At 40.4% G+C, this 18303-nt stretch overlaps 1 protein-coding gene across 1 annotated transcript in view; it reads left to right on the forward strand.

Annotated features, from left to right (window-relative positions):
• RPA1 (replication protein A1) overlaps positions 1–18303 on the forward strand; it is a 73874-nt gene that overhangs the window by 31103 nt on the left and 24468 nt on the right. Inside the window, exons 6-13 of the mRNA XM_007485760.3 lie at positions 4617–4709; positions 8387–8516; positions 9918–10020; positions 12587–12655; positions 12815–13007; positions 13197–13336; positions 13928–14076; positions 17568–17700. Of these exons, the coding sequence (XP_007485822.1) occupies positions 4617–4709; positions 8387–8516; positions 9918–10020; positions 12587–12655; positions 12815–13007; positions 13197–13336; positions 13928–14076; positions 17568–17700 (1010 nt within the window). The remainder of the gene's footprint in view (positions 1–4616; positions 4710–8386; positions 8517–9917; positions 10021–12586; positions 12656–12814; positions 13008–13196; positions 13337–13927; positions 14077–17567; positions 17701–18303) is intronic.

The raw sequence follows: 18303 nt of genomic DNA on the forward strand, positions 1-18303 counted from the left end.
TGTGTTGTTGTGAGGAACAAATTAGAAAATATTTGTAAAATGTTTTGCAGACCTTCAAGTGCTTTATAGATGCTAGCTATTTATTGGATGATTTGAATATCAAAGTGGCTGCTTTATCTGTGTTTTTTTTTGCAGTGACGACAAGAATGTTTGAGGTAGGTGCGTGAAGAGAGTTGAAGAGTGGATATTTCTTGATAGCCCCTTTCTTGAACCTTAGTTTTTCTTCTTCCTGATTTCAGTGCCAGGAAACCCCAAGTCAATATTTTCTTCTAGTGAAGGTTTTACATGAATAGGGACCCAAAAAGGTACTTATTGTTCAGTATTATTTATGGTAAAGATTCATTGAAACTAGATCAATATAGCATTGTTACTTTGGGCCAACCACTGGGACTTGAAAACAGCTCAGTCACAGAAACACTTCTTTGCAGTGGTGTTCCAAGGTAATGAGATTTTATTTGTCTTTTGAAAGTGAAGAAACACTGTCTGTGGGATGAATGAGTAGGGGAATCTTTAGAGCTTCCCTGTCATTTATTTCAATCCAAGAACTGGCCAGAGGAATACTGAAATATAGATTGAAGTGTTTCTGTCTAATTCTATTATGCTGTCATTTTCCACTTTAAATAAAGTAATTTTTATTGAGTTTTCAAAATGTCAGTAATAAAGCTTTAATGCACAAGGGTACAGATTCATGTTTCATATACTGTAGACACTGGACGATTATTGGATTTGACGATTATTGGGTTTTGAGGCTCCTATGTTTAACACTGCTTATTTGCTTGTGTATATGTAATCAAGCTAGCTACATTACCTTGAGCAAATAAAATATAATCGTTATTGCTTGTAATTAATCTAGCTTATACAGTATTTAGCTATGTTGATGGAACTATGATTCATCGTTGAGATCTTACTGAAATACAAAGAAAATTGATCAGATGGGTTTTTTTTTCCAGTTGGATTCTGTTTGTTTTAAGTTGACAGGAAATTTTAAAACGATTATCTGTTTATGTTCATGGATGTTCAAATAAATATGAGTTTCATTCCTGGTAGAACTTTTAAAATATTACACAAATTATAGAAATATCATTCTTTGTTATTATACCTTTTCCCTCATAGCCTGTGGCACAAAGTTTGTATTTACTTGGATTAATTCTCAGAGTGTTGTTACTAAAGCCCACATTGGAACACAGAACGGCGGGCGGGGTGGGGGGTGGGGGGCATTGTACTCCAGTGTTAAAACAGGTTGTCCCAAAAGTCTTAGTGCAGTTTGGTCACTATTAAAGCTTAAAATTGTGCTAAAGGGACAATTAGGTAGTACAGGTGCCAGACCTGGAGTCAGGCAGACCTTGATTCAAATCTAGTCTCTTATGCTCTTATGCTTCCTAGCTATGTTGCCCTGGGTGAGTCACTTAACCTCAGGTGCCTAGCCCATGTCATCCTTCTGTCTTAGAATTGATACCAAGACAGAAGGTAAAGGTGAAAAAAAGAAACAAAGAAAACTGCCCTGTCTTATGTTGAAAGAGCACCAGATCGCAGGTTGTAAGATCTGGGTCTTAATGGTATCTCAGCTGGATCATCCCTTGTGTGGTCTTGGGCAGCTGCTATCTCTAATCCCTCAAGTTCTCCTCTTTGGACATGAGAGGTTTGGATCAGCTGATTTCTAAGGACTCCTCCTGGTGTCATGACTGCTGCTTCTAGCTCTGACTCTAGAACCAAAGGAATGTCCTAAATAGTTGAGACTGATGCTAGTTTTTTGTGGAGGAATGAGTTAAATTGTTTGTTTTTTAATTGCCTGACTTAGGGGGAGTAAGTCCTAAATATCCATGGGCTGGCTTTGTTTTTCTAAAGTCATTTAACCCATTTAGTTTATTATTTGAGAGAACTGGGAAATTAAGGCTTTATCCGACAAGGGTTGATAGTAGAGGTGAGCATAGCCATGGTGAGATTCCAGAGTTTTTAAATGGGATATTGTTAGAAATTTTTTTTTACTTGGTGTACCTTATGAATCGAGTCATTATAATTTTTTCCTGATATGTCATACTTTACAAATACAAATATCATTTTACATACAAATTTACAAAATTACAAATATTTTACAAATACAAATTTGAGATGTATAGAAGGATGAAGGGTATCTCTAAATATGAGAATGCCATTCTTAACAACATCGTTTTGATGATTAGATAAAATGGGGACATGAATATAATGGAATATTGCTGTGTTGTAAGAAATAATAAATAGGATTTACTGTAGAGAAGCATGAAAAGATTGAGTTAAACCAAAGCTCCAGGAAGACAATGTACACAGGGTCTTGATCAATGACACATGTAAAACGTAATGGGATTGTGCATTGGCTGCGGGAGGGGGCTGGGAAGAGGGGAGAGAAATAACATGAATCTTGTAACCAGAGAAAAATATTCTAGATTAATTAAATAAATTTAAAAAAAGGAGGACAGTGTACACAGTGACTCTAACAGTGTATGTGGACAGATGAGCAACAAAAAAACAACAGATATATAGAAAACAGAAATTAGGAACACGGCATGGCCCCAAAGTTGAGGCTGGCAAAAAGACTACCTTGCTTTTTTGCCCAGGTGGAAGTAGGGAAGTAACATGTCCTACATTGTCAGTCTTTGATGATTTGTTTTGTTTTTTTTATTTCTTTTTTTTTCTTATTATAAGGGATGGATTCTTGGGAGGGAGAAGGGATCTCTGGGAAGGAAACAGAGGTGATGTTAAGACAATATATCAATATAAATGAATTTTAATATAATTATCAAGCTTGTTACAGTATCAAGAAATGTCTGTTTTTTGTGTATATGTATCCTGCATATGTCATTAACGAGTTTTATAGAAATATGAAAAGCAATTTTGTACGGGAGTTTGTGGGAGCAGTGCTGAAAGGGCTCTTTACTATAATGTGGCATGAAAATGGGGTTTGATTATGATGCATTAGTCACATTCTTGTGAAATGACTTTGGTTAAGGGTCTGTAACATGGGGCTGTAGTGTGATGTATGTGGTGGATATAGAGAGCTCTCCTTGGAATTGGGGAGACCAGTGTTCAAGTGTGATTTCTGACATCTGGTTGTGAGTCCAGGGTCCCTCTTGGCCTCTCACTATTGATCTGCCTGGGTAGAGAGAGTGCCCCCAAATCAATGAAATCACAACTCTGGACCAGCCTTTCCCCCCAAACAAAAGAAAGCAACAACAAAAGAGCTTGGGATAAGGGTTGATGATTTTTTTTTAAACCCTTTCTATCCTAGTATAGACAAATGAGGTTAAGTGACTTGCTTAACGGTCACACAACCAGGAATGTACAAGGTTAGATTTGAACCCAGGTCCTCCTGACTTCAGGCCTTGCTCTCTATCATCCACTGTGTCTCCTGACTGCCCCAGGACCATTGTTTTTTAACCTTGTCCAGTTTTTTTTTTCTATGATTTCATCTTGGTGGCCTGGTCTTCTTGATTGACTGTGGCAGCCAAGGAGGGTGGGAGACCATTGATGTATGACGTTTGTCTTTGGCGTGGGGCCCCAGAAGTTGGGATCAGGATGTCCCCTCCCCATTTGGAGCAGCCAGTAATGGGAAAGGGAGCCAAGCCTGGAGCCCTGCTGCAGAAAGCCAGTGTTTCCCCAGCATCATTCCCGGTTGCAGTTGCCATAGTACCCTGAGGAGTGCTCTGAGCTCACTGGTGTGCTGTGCTTTCTAGTTGAAAAAAGCTAGATTAGATGAACTGCCATATTTAATGCCCAATCTCAGTTAAATTCCCCAAATCAGATGTGTTGCTTTTAGAATGATTATTTATATTTTTATACTTTTAACCTTATGCTTTATAAAAATTAGTCTAAGGGATGAAGGAGTAAGTTGATACCTTTATGTTGTTAGGAGGTCATTTCTTATTTTTGAGAGCCTCATTCATTTAACCCCCTGTCCCTAGTAATCTTGCTGTTTCCTTGACATTCCTGCTTCTGAACCCTGTCCTCGGCTCTCCCTGCTGAGACAGTTCACTAGCTCTTCATGGTTACTGAGGACTCTTTCATTTCTTATTTTCCATCAACTGTTGCAAAATAAGGTGGCTTTGTTTGGGGAGAAGGGAGAGAGAGAAGCCTTCCTGAATGTAGCCGTTCCCTTTGAAGTTGGAGCACTTCAGAGACAATTGAGTTGCTTTCAGGCTTCTCTCCTACCACCCAGCTTTTTCTTCTGCTAAAGCCTGCAGTGAACACGCACTTCTGTTGATGACATCGATTTGTTGCTATGGAAATAGCGGTAATGTCACAGATTCAGCCCGGTGACTTTACTGCAGGTTCATGCAGGAGAAAGGAGTAGGCTTTAGGGAAGAACCTTATTAAAACTGAAAGCCATCAGTTGTGAGAAGGTGAAAGGTCAATGGAGACAACCCTGCTTCTTTTTGTAATAAAGACATAAAATTGTGCTCCTACCCTCTCCGCCTTGGCAAATTCACTGCACACATTTAAATGTCCCAGGATGAATTCAGGCCCAGAAACAACTTTTGTAGAATCAAGGCTTTTAAAAATTTCTCACTTACCTCAAGATGTTTTAAGTAACTTTTAACCCCAGTTCTCTGCACTGACTTGGCCTTTTCCCTTCTCATCCTTAGGACAAGGGCAGCAGCAAGCAGCGCCAGCTCCAAGTCCAGCAACTAATCCAGTAGCCACCAAACCCCAGCAACAGAATGGGAGTTCAGGCCTGGGTAAGTCCTGCTCCTGGATGAGCTATACACAGGCATTGGGAATTGTAAGCTGTGGGATGGTGCTGAGAATCTCATCTGGGGCTAAAGGTGTGTCTAGAGAGCACTTTGCTTAGAAGATTTAAAAATAGCTCAGATTCTTATAGTTAAAGGTGAAGACGTTACTTTGAAGTTACTTTGCCATCCATCATTTTAAATGATGTATTGCTAATCTAGGAACTAATATGTAGTACTCTTAGCAGTTAAGAGTTTACCTTAGAATTTCTCACACATCCTTAGGTTTTTATGTCCTCCTACTTTTCTGTTCATTTGCATACCTTTTAAAATTCTTATCTTTTAGCTTGTTCTCTGCCATCTGCTTCATCAAATTTAGTTTCTCTTTCTTTCCATTTTTGTCTCTTGGATTTTTATCTTTTGCTTGAAGAGCCATATCGTTTGTGTTGGTCAGACTGTCTCTTTTTTTTTGAATCATAGAAAAACAATATTTTGTTCTTCTGACTTTTGCTATAGCAGATCCAGGAAGACCCTTATTTGAATCATTTTATTTGTTGTTTTGTGGGTTTTTTGGGACTTTACTTGAGGAACCTCCAAAATGGAATCCATGATTTGTAAAATTTGGTTGGGTCTATTTCTAGGTATAACTTTTTTTCCTGCTTCACCAGAAATTACTGTGTTTTTCCCCATTCTCATATCTTTCTCCTTTTTTTTAAGCCCTTATCTTCTGTTTTAGAATCAATAAAATAGTTAGTTCCAAAGCAGAAGAGTAATAAGGGCTGAGGAGGTCACATAGCTAGGAAGTTTCTTAGGTCAGAATTGAATCCAGACCCTCCAGGTCTGACTCTTTATCTATTGAGCCACCTAGCTATCTGCCCTCCCTCCCCCATTTCTCTTTTAAAAGACATTATTTTCTGTTTTTCAATGCTACTGTTCTGAGAGGAGCAAAAGGAAAACATTGCCATTGTCAGAGTGCATGTGATACACTGTCATTGCCATCAGCTGCATTTGGTGATCTTCAGAATTCTTCCTTAAAACTTTGCCTGCTCTACTGCAGAGGCAGCTTCCAAGATTTTCACTCCTTAACCCCTCTTACTGCTGTTGCATTCTTCTCAGTATTGTGTGATTATTGTCTGTTATAATATCAACTGCCAAATATTCAGCCTCTGGATGGGTGCAGTGGCACGGGCCATCCATTTTGCTTCAGTGATAGTCTCTGATTTTCCTTCAGATGTCCCTTCCCAAGAGCTTTGATACTTTGTGGATGTGATTTCATTGGCATGTGTGTGCCCTTCACTGACAGACCCAGCCTTGTTATAGCTTCTCATCCTGTGTGATTCTTGTCCATGTTGTTTCATAAGTCTTCCATTGAATATTTAACCAACTAGATAGTGTTCTCTGGTTCTTTTTCATATCGTGGGGTTCACCACTGATATCCCTCTCTTGCTGTCAGTCTATTGTGTCTTATTCTTGATATGTGACTGGCCCACTTCCTATTCCTGTGCCTTTATATGCATAATAATGCCTTTTATAATCCCTTTTTTTGGTGTCCAAGTCACCATCATTGGTCACATGCCCATGACTGTCCTCAGTTAATGTTAAAATTAGTTCATGTACCCTAAACCCCCATCAGCTGGGCAGTGGAAAGAGAAGGCCCAGATGTGTGCTGTGTGTTGGGAGAAGCGGACTGGCTGCAGATGTTCCCTCAAGAGGGTGTTGTGGTCGTGCCTTGTTGAGAACTTTGGCTTATATTTCCTGGTCTTCCTGGAGAAATAAAAACTCTTTGAGTTTAGGAACTGTGTTCTTTCTCTATTCTGTCCTTTAAATATCCAGACCAGCACTCATTACATACTTGTTTAATGGATGACAGGGTTCCATTTATTTTACCATCCTCTTTTCTGGGGAAATATTTTAATCTAGGTGAGTAACTCTCAAAGGGATAGTTTGTTAATTTATAGTTCTAGTCTTTATGGAAACTGAATGGATTGAGAGAAGGGATTCAGCTGTTAAGGACCATTAGTTAGTACTGTGCTATTTCCAGAGAGCATAGAATTGCAGCCTGACCTCTGTTGTTCAGTGACACCAGCCAAATCAGAGCTGCTCTTCTGCCAACCAGGTGTCCTGCACCCAAGGGCTGGTTCATCCCATTTACTTCATGCCACATTCTTCCTTAGTATCTATAATAGGATGCTAAGATCCTGGAATTTTTCTGGTGACACAATGATAATACTGCCAGGTAGTAGTAACTCATTTATCTGAGGGACATTTTCCTCCTCCACAGGTCTGGGAGCAACTTTTCTTTTGCCTGTTATTACTTTCCTGGTGTCATATTATGTTCATTGAAAAAGATTGTATTTGATTTTTTGCCATTTTATGCAAGGCTATTACTCTAAAATAAGGTTTAAGGAATAGGACAGGAGCGATTAGAGGTTGATGACCCCCACTTATCAAGCCCCGGTTAAATTTGGACTTGGTAATTAATTGGTGGTCACCAGGGATTTAATTTCTAAATCCCAAAATGAACTACTCAAGTAAATGTAATTTAATGGTAGTTTATTTTTTATAATAGAGGAAGATATTAAGGAAGAGAGGAAAGGGGAGAGAGAGCGAGAGAACTCAAAGGCCTTGGCCAAAGTGCAAAGTGGCCTCCCTGAGTGAGATCCTCCAGGCCAAGCTCCAGTCCTCACTGAACTGAACTCCAAATCCAATTGCACTCCAAACTGAATTCCATTGCCTGAACTGACTTTTTAGTCTCCTTTTAAAGAAATTTTCTCTTTATGTCACCTCCCCTAAATTTTTACGTCTACCAATCACAGTAGGTGCTTTCTCCAGGACTGCCTATTTTTTAGTTCTCACCTTCTCTGGTTAGATTATATCTTCTGCGGTACTTCACACTTCTTTGTTAAGTTTACCTTTTGTGAGTTACTTGACCTTTTTGTGATTTATTTAACCTTTATAGGTACTTAACACCCTTTTGTATTAGATCTAAAAATAGACTTAGCTTAAGTTTTAGCTTCACTATAAGGTATGAGTTAAGTACCTTTATTGTTCAATCAGGAGTTTACAACTTTATCTTCCCCTAAAGTATATCTAATTAGGGTGGAGTAATTTTCAAATTCACAATCTCCATTATCCAGTGTGCCTCTGTTTCCTCTATTTAAAGACCTTTTCCTCTTGTGTCACCTCCCCTAAATTTTTACATCTACCAATCACAGCAGACGCCCCTCTCCACAGACTGCCCACTCTTTCACACATGGGTCACAGACCTCCCACTCAATGCATGAAATGGGTGTTCACACCTGTTTGTGGTTAGTTCACACCTTCTTGTGGTTAAAATGGGTAGATCTACTTTAAATACTGAGTTAACACTTTGGGGATTAAAATCTAAAAATAGACAGAGGATTACAATTTAGTCTTCCCAATAAAGGAAGAGCTAAGTACCTTCATTGTTACAATCAGGAGATAGCAAAATCCAGTCTTCACACCCCTAATGTACTCCTCCTGAAGACTACCTTTCTACCCCTCTGTAGCTATCAGCTTTTAGGGTCAGGTTGAAATGAGAAGTAGCCTGAATACATTTCCTACCAGTTTAATTTTATGTAATTCTCATTACTGGAGCTGGCCATAAATACATTATGCAAGTTAAATGGCATATGGATTTTTTGGTCTTTGTGTATATTTTAAAGGTTCCACTGCAACCAAGAGCTTTGGTGGTTCCAAGACATTTGGTAAAGTTGGGAACGCTAACTTGAGCACTCCTGGAGGATCCCAGCTGAAAGTTGTACCCATCGCCAGCCTCAACCCCTACCAGTCCAAGTGAGTTGGGAAACCTGCCAGGTTTAAGATTTCCTTTCTTCCCCTAGAAGTGCTTTCTGCCTTTTTTAGATGTTTGGGTGTCAAATGTAGTTGGATGCCAGATGTAAGATTTTGGTAATGCATCTAATTTTCTGTCTTTTGAATAATCTGTGTCAGCTTTTTGAAAAATCTCCTAAAACACTAAGATTATTAAAAGGAGGGATGTATAAACTTCATATAGCAAGTAAATAATGGAGATTATTATACTGAAAAAATACCAATCTTAAAAAGAAAAACACCTGATAGTTATTGATAGTAGTGATTGAAAGAATAGCCTCCTAGTCTAAATTTAAGCCCTCTTCATATTAATCCCCCCTCATATATATGAGGGGGGATTAATATATATATAGGTCCTTTTCCTAAATGAAGTCTCTTTAAAAGGAAAAAATCCATTTTGTGTTACTGGAAAATAAGTCTGATTATGAATAAATTTGGATTTTATAGAAGACACAATGGATAGAAAATACAGACTATATTTAGATCAATACAGCCCCAGGAGTGAACATCAGTGTCCAATGACAATACCGTGTTTCTGGACACCTGTCATCAGTGGAAGATTTTCAACCTAAAAATAGATGATGATAATGGTGATGATGGTGATGGTGGTGCTCTTGGCTAAAATTGCCTGTATATTGCAAACTGCAGTACAGTCTTGTTAATCTGTTAAATCAGACAAACATGGTTATTTAAAAAGAATACCTTTCTTCTCAAGGCCCTTTCATAGTTAATCCTTTATGTTTATGGCTCCCTTTGAGGTAGGAAAGTATATGTGGGATTATAAGAGGCCTTGCAAGTTAGCTTCTTCAACTCAAGATAACATGAGAAGTTTGTAAAGTGCTTTGTAAGCCTTAAAGCACTATATAAATATGGTTGGTGGTGATTGTTATCAAGATTCTACCTAAAAAGAGAAGGGCCTGATCTAGAAAGGGTGTATCTGATTCCTTGCACCATAAATTTGTGTTTATTTGACCACGTGTCAGAAGCTGGATGTAAATTTACCATCATTTGTAACATTCACAGAATTAAAGAACTGATAAACTACAAGTGCTGACCGGTAGCACTAGACTTTATAGCTTAGGGCTTTATCTCTTACTACCTTGGAGAGGAAGATGGATTATAAATCTGTTTCTTTGAGAGAATGTATAAACATGTTATCATCTTATCTACTTTGTTTTTTGCTTTTTCTGTAAACTGCTGGACCTGTATGTTCTCTTTTGGTCCAAGTGCCTGCCCAGTGGGCAGAGATAGCCTGACCTAAGGAGGACCAAGGTGCTAGCTGGTCCAGGGAGCTGCCATATTTTCTTTGAATAAGATTCTATGAACATTTGATATTTATTTATTTATTTATTTACTTTTCACCAGGTGGACTATTTGTGCTCGTGTTACTAATAAAAGTCAGATCCGAACCTGGAGCAACTCTCGAGGGGAAGGAAAACTTTTCTCTATAGAAATGGTTGATGAAAGTGTAAGTTGTATCTGTCATTGGGGAGACAGAAGCAGTTGACCCCTTGAGCAACAGAAGACACATCTCTTTGCTCACTGTCCAGTCAAAAACCAGAATAAGCCAAAGTTCTTTTGACCTGGACCGTGCTCTATTGGTGCTCTCTTGGGTTAAGAGTCATAAATAATATATACCATCCCTTCCACATTTCATGAGTTAGGGTATAGCACTCCTTTGATTTGTAAAATCTGTCTAAAATCTTTTGGCCCTCCTTTCATACCCAAGGAGTCTGAATTTTTTTCTTTCATGGGTATTTACATGCATTTATGAGTTACTAAACATTTTAAGATACCTCTACTTTTTTTTTTCTTTAAACCCTTACCTTCCATTTTAGAAGCAATACTGTGTATTGGTTCCAAGGCAGAAGAGTGGTAAGGGCCAGGCAATGGGGGTTAAGTGACTTGCCCGGGTCATATAGCTAGGAAGTGTCTGAGGTCAGATTTGAACCCAAGACCTCCCATCTCTGGGCCTGGCTCTTAATCCACTGAGCCACCTAGTTGCCCCCATACCTCTACATTTCTGATTTTTGTGTGTCGTCTGCTGGCTTTCACGTCCTTTTTCAAAAACTTTAACTTTTTTACTTATTTTAACATTAAAAAAGAAATTGTGTATATGGTGTTAAAAGATAAAATTATTGATAGTACACAAACACTGTATATATATTATGCATTTCTGAGTTTCTCTACTTTTTCTGTGTTGTCTGTGGCTTTTGAAAAATTACTTAATTTCTTTTGCCAACCTGTGTTAATACATTGAAACCAAGATGGAAAAAGTTGTGGTGTAGAAATCATGATGTGTATCTTAATTTTTTAAATGAGAGCATTTAGAATTGTTAAGAACTAAATGTGTTATTTTTTCCCCATTTTATAACAGCTCTTTAGACAGAAAGGCCTGGGCTAAGCACATCTAGGAAATGCTGGAGTTAGACTTCTGAACAAGAAGCATTGTTAGACTCTTGGCAAGCAAAGTTGCACTATGATGTGGTTGATGCTTGAATGGAGCTCTTGAGCAGTGATTCTCAATCTTTCTAATGCCGGGACCCCGCAATACAGTTCCTCATGTTGCAGTGACCCCAAACCAAAAAATTATTTTGGTGGCTACTCAAAAACTGTAATTTTGCTACAGTTATGATTCAGAATGTAAATACCTGATATGCATTATGTATTCTCATTGCTACAAATTGAGAGGTTGAGAACCGCTGCTCTTGAGGAATCCCTTATTCTGTGCAACAGCCATCTTGCAAATTTAAAGGACTTTAGGGAGATGGCGTCCAACTGTGGCCTTTCATATAGTTAATCCAAACAAAATGATTAGGCGTGTTAATGGAATAAAGAGATTCTTTACTAGGTTGGGGCAGAAGCAGAGAGAGAGACCAGAACTTGTCTTGTGACTATCCACCAACTGCTTTTTAGACACTGAGGCAGGGTAGTGGTAGTAGAGAGGGTTTTGGACTAGGAGTGTGGAGATTTGAGTTCTGGGCCTGAACTACTGAGCCTCCCCCCACCCCAGGCATTTGACAAAAGAAAAAAAAATGAGTGAATAATTGAGAGGATTGGAATAGATGAACGTTAGATCCTTTTCAGCTCAGAATTTTTATGATTCTAATCCATCTTCGTGGGATGTTTCAGCCATTTATTTCCATTTTTGATCTATCAGCAGCATTTTACCTGACAGTGAAAGTAAAAACTAAGCTACTAGCAACTTTGAAAATCAATTTATTGATCTGGCATTAGTTGCCATGTATTTAAGAATGAGTTGTCACAACATTTTTGGCAGATATAAAGCAATACCTCGTTTAGGAAGTAAATAAGTTTATCTGCAGCAAAGCTGGTGAATCTCTAATTTGATAACAGTTTCACTGGGAGCACAGGGTGTGTGGCAAGTTGAACCAGTTTTAATTATTTCTACTCGGAACTCAGTTTCTATTAGCTGAGCTTTATTCTAGTTAATTTCTAACTCAATTTTTGAAAAAGAATTAAAAATCCTTACTTTCTGTCTTATCAAAGGCAGAAAATTAGTAAGGTCTAGGCAGTTGGGGTTAAGTGACTTGTCCAGGGTTACACAGCTAGTTAGGGTCTGAGGTCACTTTGACCTAGGTCCTCTCTGACCCAAAATTAATAAGGCTTGGAAATGGGATGAAATTTTCATCTGAAATTAGTAGTTCTACCTGAAAAACTGTAAATTGTACAGAATCTCCAGCATTAGAAGCACTTTGTACTCTGTATAGTCTATCCCTACCTAAAAACGCATCCTCTGTGCAACTACTCCTCAAGTATTCTGGACAGCTTTTACTTGAAGAGTTCTCAAGGGAAGGGGACAGCCTTCTGGGACAGCCCATTCCACTTTCCCGTAGCTGTAATTGTTAGGGAGTTTTATTCTACTTGGAAGCGAATTGATGTACATTGATTTGGGTGTTTCTTGGCTGCCTGTTACAAGCACACGGGGGAATTCCATGACTCTTATGACAACTAGTCTGTTGAGACCTTGCACAGAATGACTGGCTCTAATGGCTTCTCCCCTTTTCTTGCAGGGTGAGATCAGAGCTACTGCTTTCAATGACCAGGTGGACAAGTTCTTTCCCCTCATCGATGTGAACAAGGTACAGTCTTGGAACTAGGACCATGGAGTGCCGGCACTCACTCACCTCTAGTCTAGTCGAATGGTGGAGTGAGGATGGGGAGAGGGGCATCTTTGGCTGATTGTGAGCGTTGTTCACATCCCTGCTTTGGGATCTCAGTGGCTTGATGTGTCTTTGTAGGTGTATTACTTCTCCAAAGGCACCCTGAAGATTGCTAATAAGCAGTTCACAGCTGTGAAGAATGACTATGAGATGACCTTCAATAATGAGACTTCTGTTGTGCTTTGTGAAGACGCTCATCACTTACCTACAGTTCAGTTTGACTTCACAGTGATTGGTGATCTGGAGAACAAAGCCAAAGACTCACTTGTAGGTAAGCGGATGCAGTTTCAAGAAGGGGGGAAAGGCTGATATTGGGCAGTCATTGGCTTAATTATGCAAATGTGCGAGGAAGGCGGGATGAGGCAGGGCCGTGGACCTTGAGATTTCATCTTGGGGAGCAGTGTTTTCCAGCTGGGATCTGTAAGCATCCCCCCACTAAAATACAGTGTGTCCATTTCAGACATCATCGGGGTCTGTAAGAGCTACGAAGATGCCAGCAAAGTCGTTGTGAAGTCTTCCAACAGGGAAGTGTCCAAGAGGAACGTCCATTTGATGGACACGTCAGGGAAGGTGGTGACAACAACTCTGTGGGGAGAAGATGTAAGTTACTGTTTAGGAGTCTTAGCAGAGGCAGAGCATGCATGAAGACTGTAGATCAAGACTTGGTTTGTAGTTGTTGGGCTCTGTGTGCAGAATGGGGAATTGTCTTAAGAATCAGAAAATCTCTGTTTGAGCATTTTCTCTGAAAATAAATTGCTCAGGGCAGCTGTGTGGCTCAGTGGACAGAGAGCCAGGTCTGGAGTTGGGATGACCCAGGTTCACATCTGGCCCCAGATACTTCCCAGGTGTGTAAGTGAGCAAATCCCTTAGCCCCATGTGCTTAACCCTTGTCTTTCTGGCCTAGAGTTGTTACTAAGCCAGAGAGTGAAGGCTTTTTTTAAAAAATGAAGAAAGAAAGAAAATGTATTGCTCTTTAAAGCTTGACTTAAGTGGTTTCTGCAGTGATTTCAGCATGTAAAGATGCTGAGAAAGTCCTGGTATAGTAGGTGGTCTTATGTTGTACATAACTGTCTTGAGGTGAGGGGAGGCCAGGCAGGAGCCTTTTTGTGTAAATATTGAGTGTGCCCCTGGAGCCCTAGTAACGCGTCTCTGTGTGTGTGTGTGTGCGTGTGTGTTTGTCAATTATTCCAGGCTGACAGATTTGATGGTTCTCGCCAGCCTGTGCTGGCCATCAAAGGAGCCCGAGTCTCTGATTTTGGTGGGCGGAGCCTCTCTGTCCTCTCTTCAAGCACAATCCTTGTGAACCCTGATATTCCAGAGGCCTTTAAGCTGCGTGGATGGTAGGTTTTTGGTGGCCCTTCTTCCTCGACTGGTAGAGAACTGGGTTCTCCTTGTGGTCCTTGTATCAGTCCTCTGACCTGGCTGCTAAGCAGGGGGCTTGTTTCTCTATTTCTGGGAGGCATTATGTCCTCTGAGAGGACGGCTTTCAAGTTCTTAAACTGACAAACCTGTAATCCCATGACAAACCTTGAAGGGTTGGAGGGAGGCAATTAAAGTGAAAGCTTTGCCAGCTGACCCAGATCCTCCCAAAGCAGGCGCACTTAGACTTCAGCAATTCTGCTTTGAGGAGCTTTAGTGGAGAGAACATTTTTCTTCCTGAGATTTGATCCTTGTTGTGGGTCTCTTAAGGTTTTCCTTGGTGTGGGTGAGGGGAAGGCTTTCTGACTCCTTGAACTATTTGGTGTTGGAGTACATCTTCTTCTTTGGCGTTTTCATTGGACTCTGTGATAGAGTACAATGAGAACAATAGACTTTTGTCAGCAGGCCATTGTGGTTCCCAAGGCACTCTGGGGAGGAGGAAAGCCTGTTAAGGTTTCTACAATATATCTTCTTTTTCAGGAAGTTAGAAGTCTGAATTAAAAGAACACTTCACTTCAAATTGGAAACATGATTTGTGAGAATTGGTTTGGTTAAAGAAAACATTTTAACTAGCCTTAGCTTAAATTATGTGGCTGTAGTTGAGGGGAGAAGCGGTATGACTTCCCAGTTGTGCCATAGGATTCAAATAAAGAAGCATTTCACTCTGACTCTAGATAAAATCTTGTGGGGTTGTAAGTCTTTACCAGGAGACTTAGAGGGAATGGTTCTGCCACCAGGAGTGATGGCTGACATTTATGAGGTCCTCTGAGAAGTGCAAAGCTTGAGTTTTCCTACCTCTCAGTTGATCCTCTAGGCAACTATGTGAGGTGTGAACTGTCCCTTTTTCTTTTTTCAGAGGAAGAGACTGAAGTTAGAGACATTAAGGGAATTGGCCATGATACCACAGCACCTGTCTGTGACAGGTTCTGGGTTCAGTTCTTTATTGACTTGGAATCCAGCCCATTGGCTGGTAGGCCATTCTGCTGCTCCAACTTGCTGTGTGATCTTGGACCAGTCACCTTCCCTCAGGGAGCCTTAGGGGTGCCCCCAATCTCATTAAATGAAGGGTATGGTCTAGAGAACCCTTTTTAAAGGATTTTTTTTTATTCTAAATTTGATGAATGTTCCCTCAAAAAGAACATTTTTTTCATATAGAAAAGGCAATAAGAGGTGGGGAAGGGAGGAAATTATATGTGAAAATGTGACTTGAGTATTGAAGGCTGCCTTGCTTGACCATTTATTCTGAACTTCAGCTCTCTTCTACATTAAAAAAAATAAAATCTTCAGAGACCCTCTCTTCTTTTTTTTGGGGGGGGGGTACCAGGTCTCTAATACATTAAAAAAAAAAGCTTCAGAGACCTCTTCTTTTTTTGGGGGGGGCTCATATTAGTTGTTCCTCTCTTCCCCCCAAATCCCTCAATAGAAGAAGAAAAACATTGTCCTTGTAATGAGTAGGCCACATCCTCACATATCTTATTCTGTGCTTTGAGATCATTAGGCCTCTGCAGAAGTTGGAGGGACAGACTTCCTTATCTGAAATCTGAAATCTGAAATTTTGAGGGCACTTCTCATTCAAAAACCAATTCTAAGATTAAGCTGGATTTTCATGTCTTTTCATTTATTTTGTGGTGGGAAGGGACCTGGACCCTTGCTTCTTTTGGAATGGAAGAACTCCTGGCAAAGAGTTTTTCTGCCAAATTCACACCAGCACATTCTTTCCCTGCAGTTTAGTCCCTTAATCTTAGAAAGTTGCCTGAGGCCACATTAAGCATCCCTCTCTCAGGTAGCTTGTTTCTAGGGGAAGATAAATGTCAGTCTGTCTAAGGCAAGGCCTTTCCATCCTACTCTCTTTTCCTGTTATTCTAACCTTTCCTCCTCCCTTGCCAGGGTTTATTTAAAGAAAATGTTTCATTATAAATTAGAAAGTCATCAACAGGTGTTAATGTTGATAATGGGCATGAAATGTGAAAGTAGGAATCCTTAGTTATTTTATACAATAATTCTCATGCCTTTTAGCTTTGGATCGAACTTCAAAAACCAATTGCCACCTGCTCTCCACTTCATATCACATCTTAGACTAGTGGGTATCAGTCACCTGACCCCAGAAGGACTAGGGCCATGAGCTCTGTTTTCTGGAGCTTATGAACCAGGTCTAGTTGGCATTGCCACACTAAGTTGTTTTCTCTTAATTTTATGAGGGATCTGATCCTGGACAACAGAAAGCTACGAGAATTTTTAAAATGCTTGGGGTTGGCTAGAGACTCTCTTGTATACACTCTGTTATTGCTGGAAGCTGAATGGGATGCGCGGGGTATTTAGTTCTCAGCTCAAATAACGTGGAGTTTTTATTGTAAGAGGGGCTGTTCCTCTCCTTGCTCTGCTGACTCCCGATGAGCTGTCTAGGGTGGAAAATGTCTCCTTGGTGCCTTTGAGACAGTAAACTAGTGTTGCTGGTAGTGCTGAGACAGATTTATGGACTGATGCTTCTGTGTGAGGGATTTCACAGCTTACCTGATAGAACAAGAAGGCATTTGTCTGCAGCTTAGCCCAGCAGCCAGCCTGCAAGGTGGCCTGCTTTAAGTGGGCGGTTATAGGTAGGGTCACTCTCAGTTCCCCTCTTTCTCTCTCTATTATCTGCAGCCTAGTTTTAGTCCAGGCTACTATCTCCTTGCTTGAGTTTCTTAGCAATTCGTTTTGCCTAGGGAACATGAATTAATTTTTATGTTAACATAAGGACCTCATTGATGGGATGGAAAGGGGCACTTCTAATAAAAGTCGAGTGCAAATGCTTTGGGGATTATCTAATATTTTGACTCCATATCCATTTAAAAAATATAGATATATTTTGATCCAACATGCTGTGCTTATTCGTGGTAGGGCTGGTGCTGTTCTGCTGACTGAGTATCCAGGGAAGGACAGTACTATAGAAGGAACTTTATAGGCCTTAAAGGGCCACCATGTACACATGAGGTGTTATTTGTGCTTACCAGAGCTTCAGGCTTTTGGAGCTTTTTTTTTACTTTAATTGAAAGTTTTTTGCCTTTTCAGTGTATTATCGTTCTTAGGTCTTGGGCCCCTAAAGGGGGGGGTGATAGCTCTGTGGCTAATGACTCAGTGATACTCAGGACTTTGCAGTGTGTCCCTTGACCACTGGGTGGCATCAAAATGATTGAGATAAGAGTCTGGAGGTCATTTACAACTGATGTTAATAGCCTTCAGAATACAGTCAAATTGGATCTAACTTTTTCCCCAGTGTGGTTTGAGTGATGGTCCTGCACAAATGTCTTTTGCCAGTCAAAGTCTGTGAGGAGGGAACAACAAAGATCCACAGTCTGGCCTAGGGGCATGAGGCAGGTTTGGGGAAAGTGAGCTTTGATTTTATTCTCACGTCTTCTGTATGCTGCTTCTTCAGGTTTGACTCCGAAGGACAGGCCTTAGAAGTTGTTTCCATCTCTGATGCCAGGGGTGGAGGAATGGGAGGGAGTAATACCAACTGGAAAACTTTGTATGAAGCTAAGTCTGAGAACCTGGGACAAGGTGACAAGGTAAGTGGACGTCCTCCTTGTTGGGATGTTTTTGTTTACACTGAGCATTTGGGAGTCTGAGCCAGTTGCCATCAGACTTCAGCTTGTGAGTGATCCTTCCTGAGGCTGGGACAGGGCTGCCTTTTTAGTGCTTATTCAGAGAATTCTCTTTTCTCCCAGGCTTGTGGCTTGTGAAGACCTGCCCGGGGCCTGTTGATCACCAGGTCCAACCCCTACTCAATTCTCTTCTCTGGCTCACTGCACTCACTGCATTCCCTTCCCTGCCTTTATCATCACCATCTTCATCGGGTGAATGTTGATTTTGAGGATCAAGCATTAGACAGATCTGCACCATCACCTAGCAACCACCTCCCTGTTCCCTTTGCCTCTACATCCTTCAAGCTAGCTTGGTCACTGAAGGCAGCCAATCTAGAGCCCATCTTTGTACTCCCTCTTCTCCAGGATGTGTTCAGAACTTGGCCCAGACTGGAAAAGCAACAGCACTGAGATGGGATATTTTAGTGACAGGTTCCTTCCCAGAGCTCTCAAGAGATGTTGGCTGGGGATTAGGGAGGTCAGTGGAGTGTGCACAGCATGTACTTGAACTACTTCTAGGACTCTAGG

This window comes from Monodelphis domestica, chromosome 2 (assembly GCF_027887165.1).
Source record: "Monodelphis domestica isolate mMonDom1 chromosome 2, mMonDom1.pri, whole genome shotgun sequence".
Taxonomy (NCBI): Eukaryota; Metazoa; Chordata; class Mammalia; order Didelphimorphia; family Didelphidae; genus Monodelphis; species Monodelphis domestica.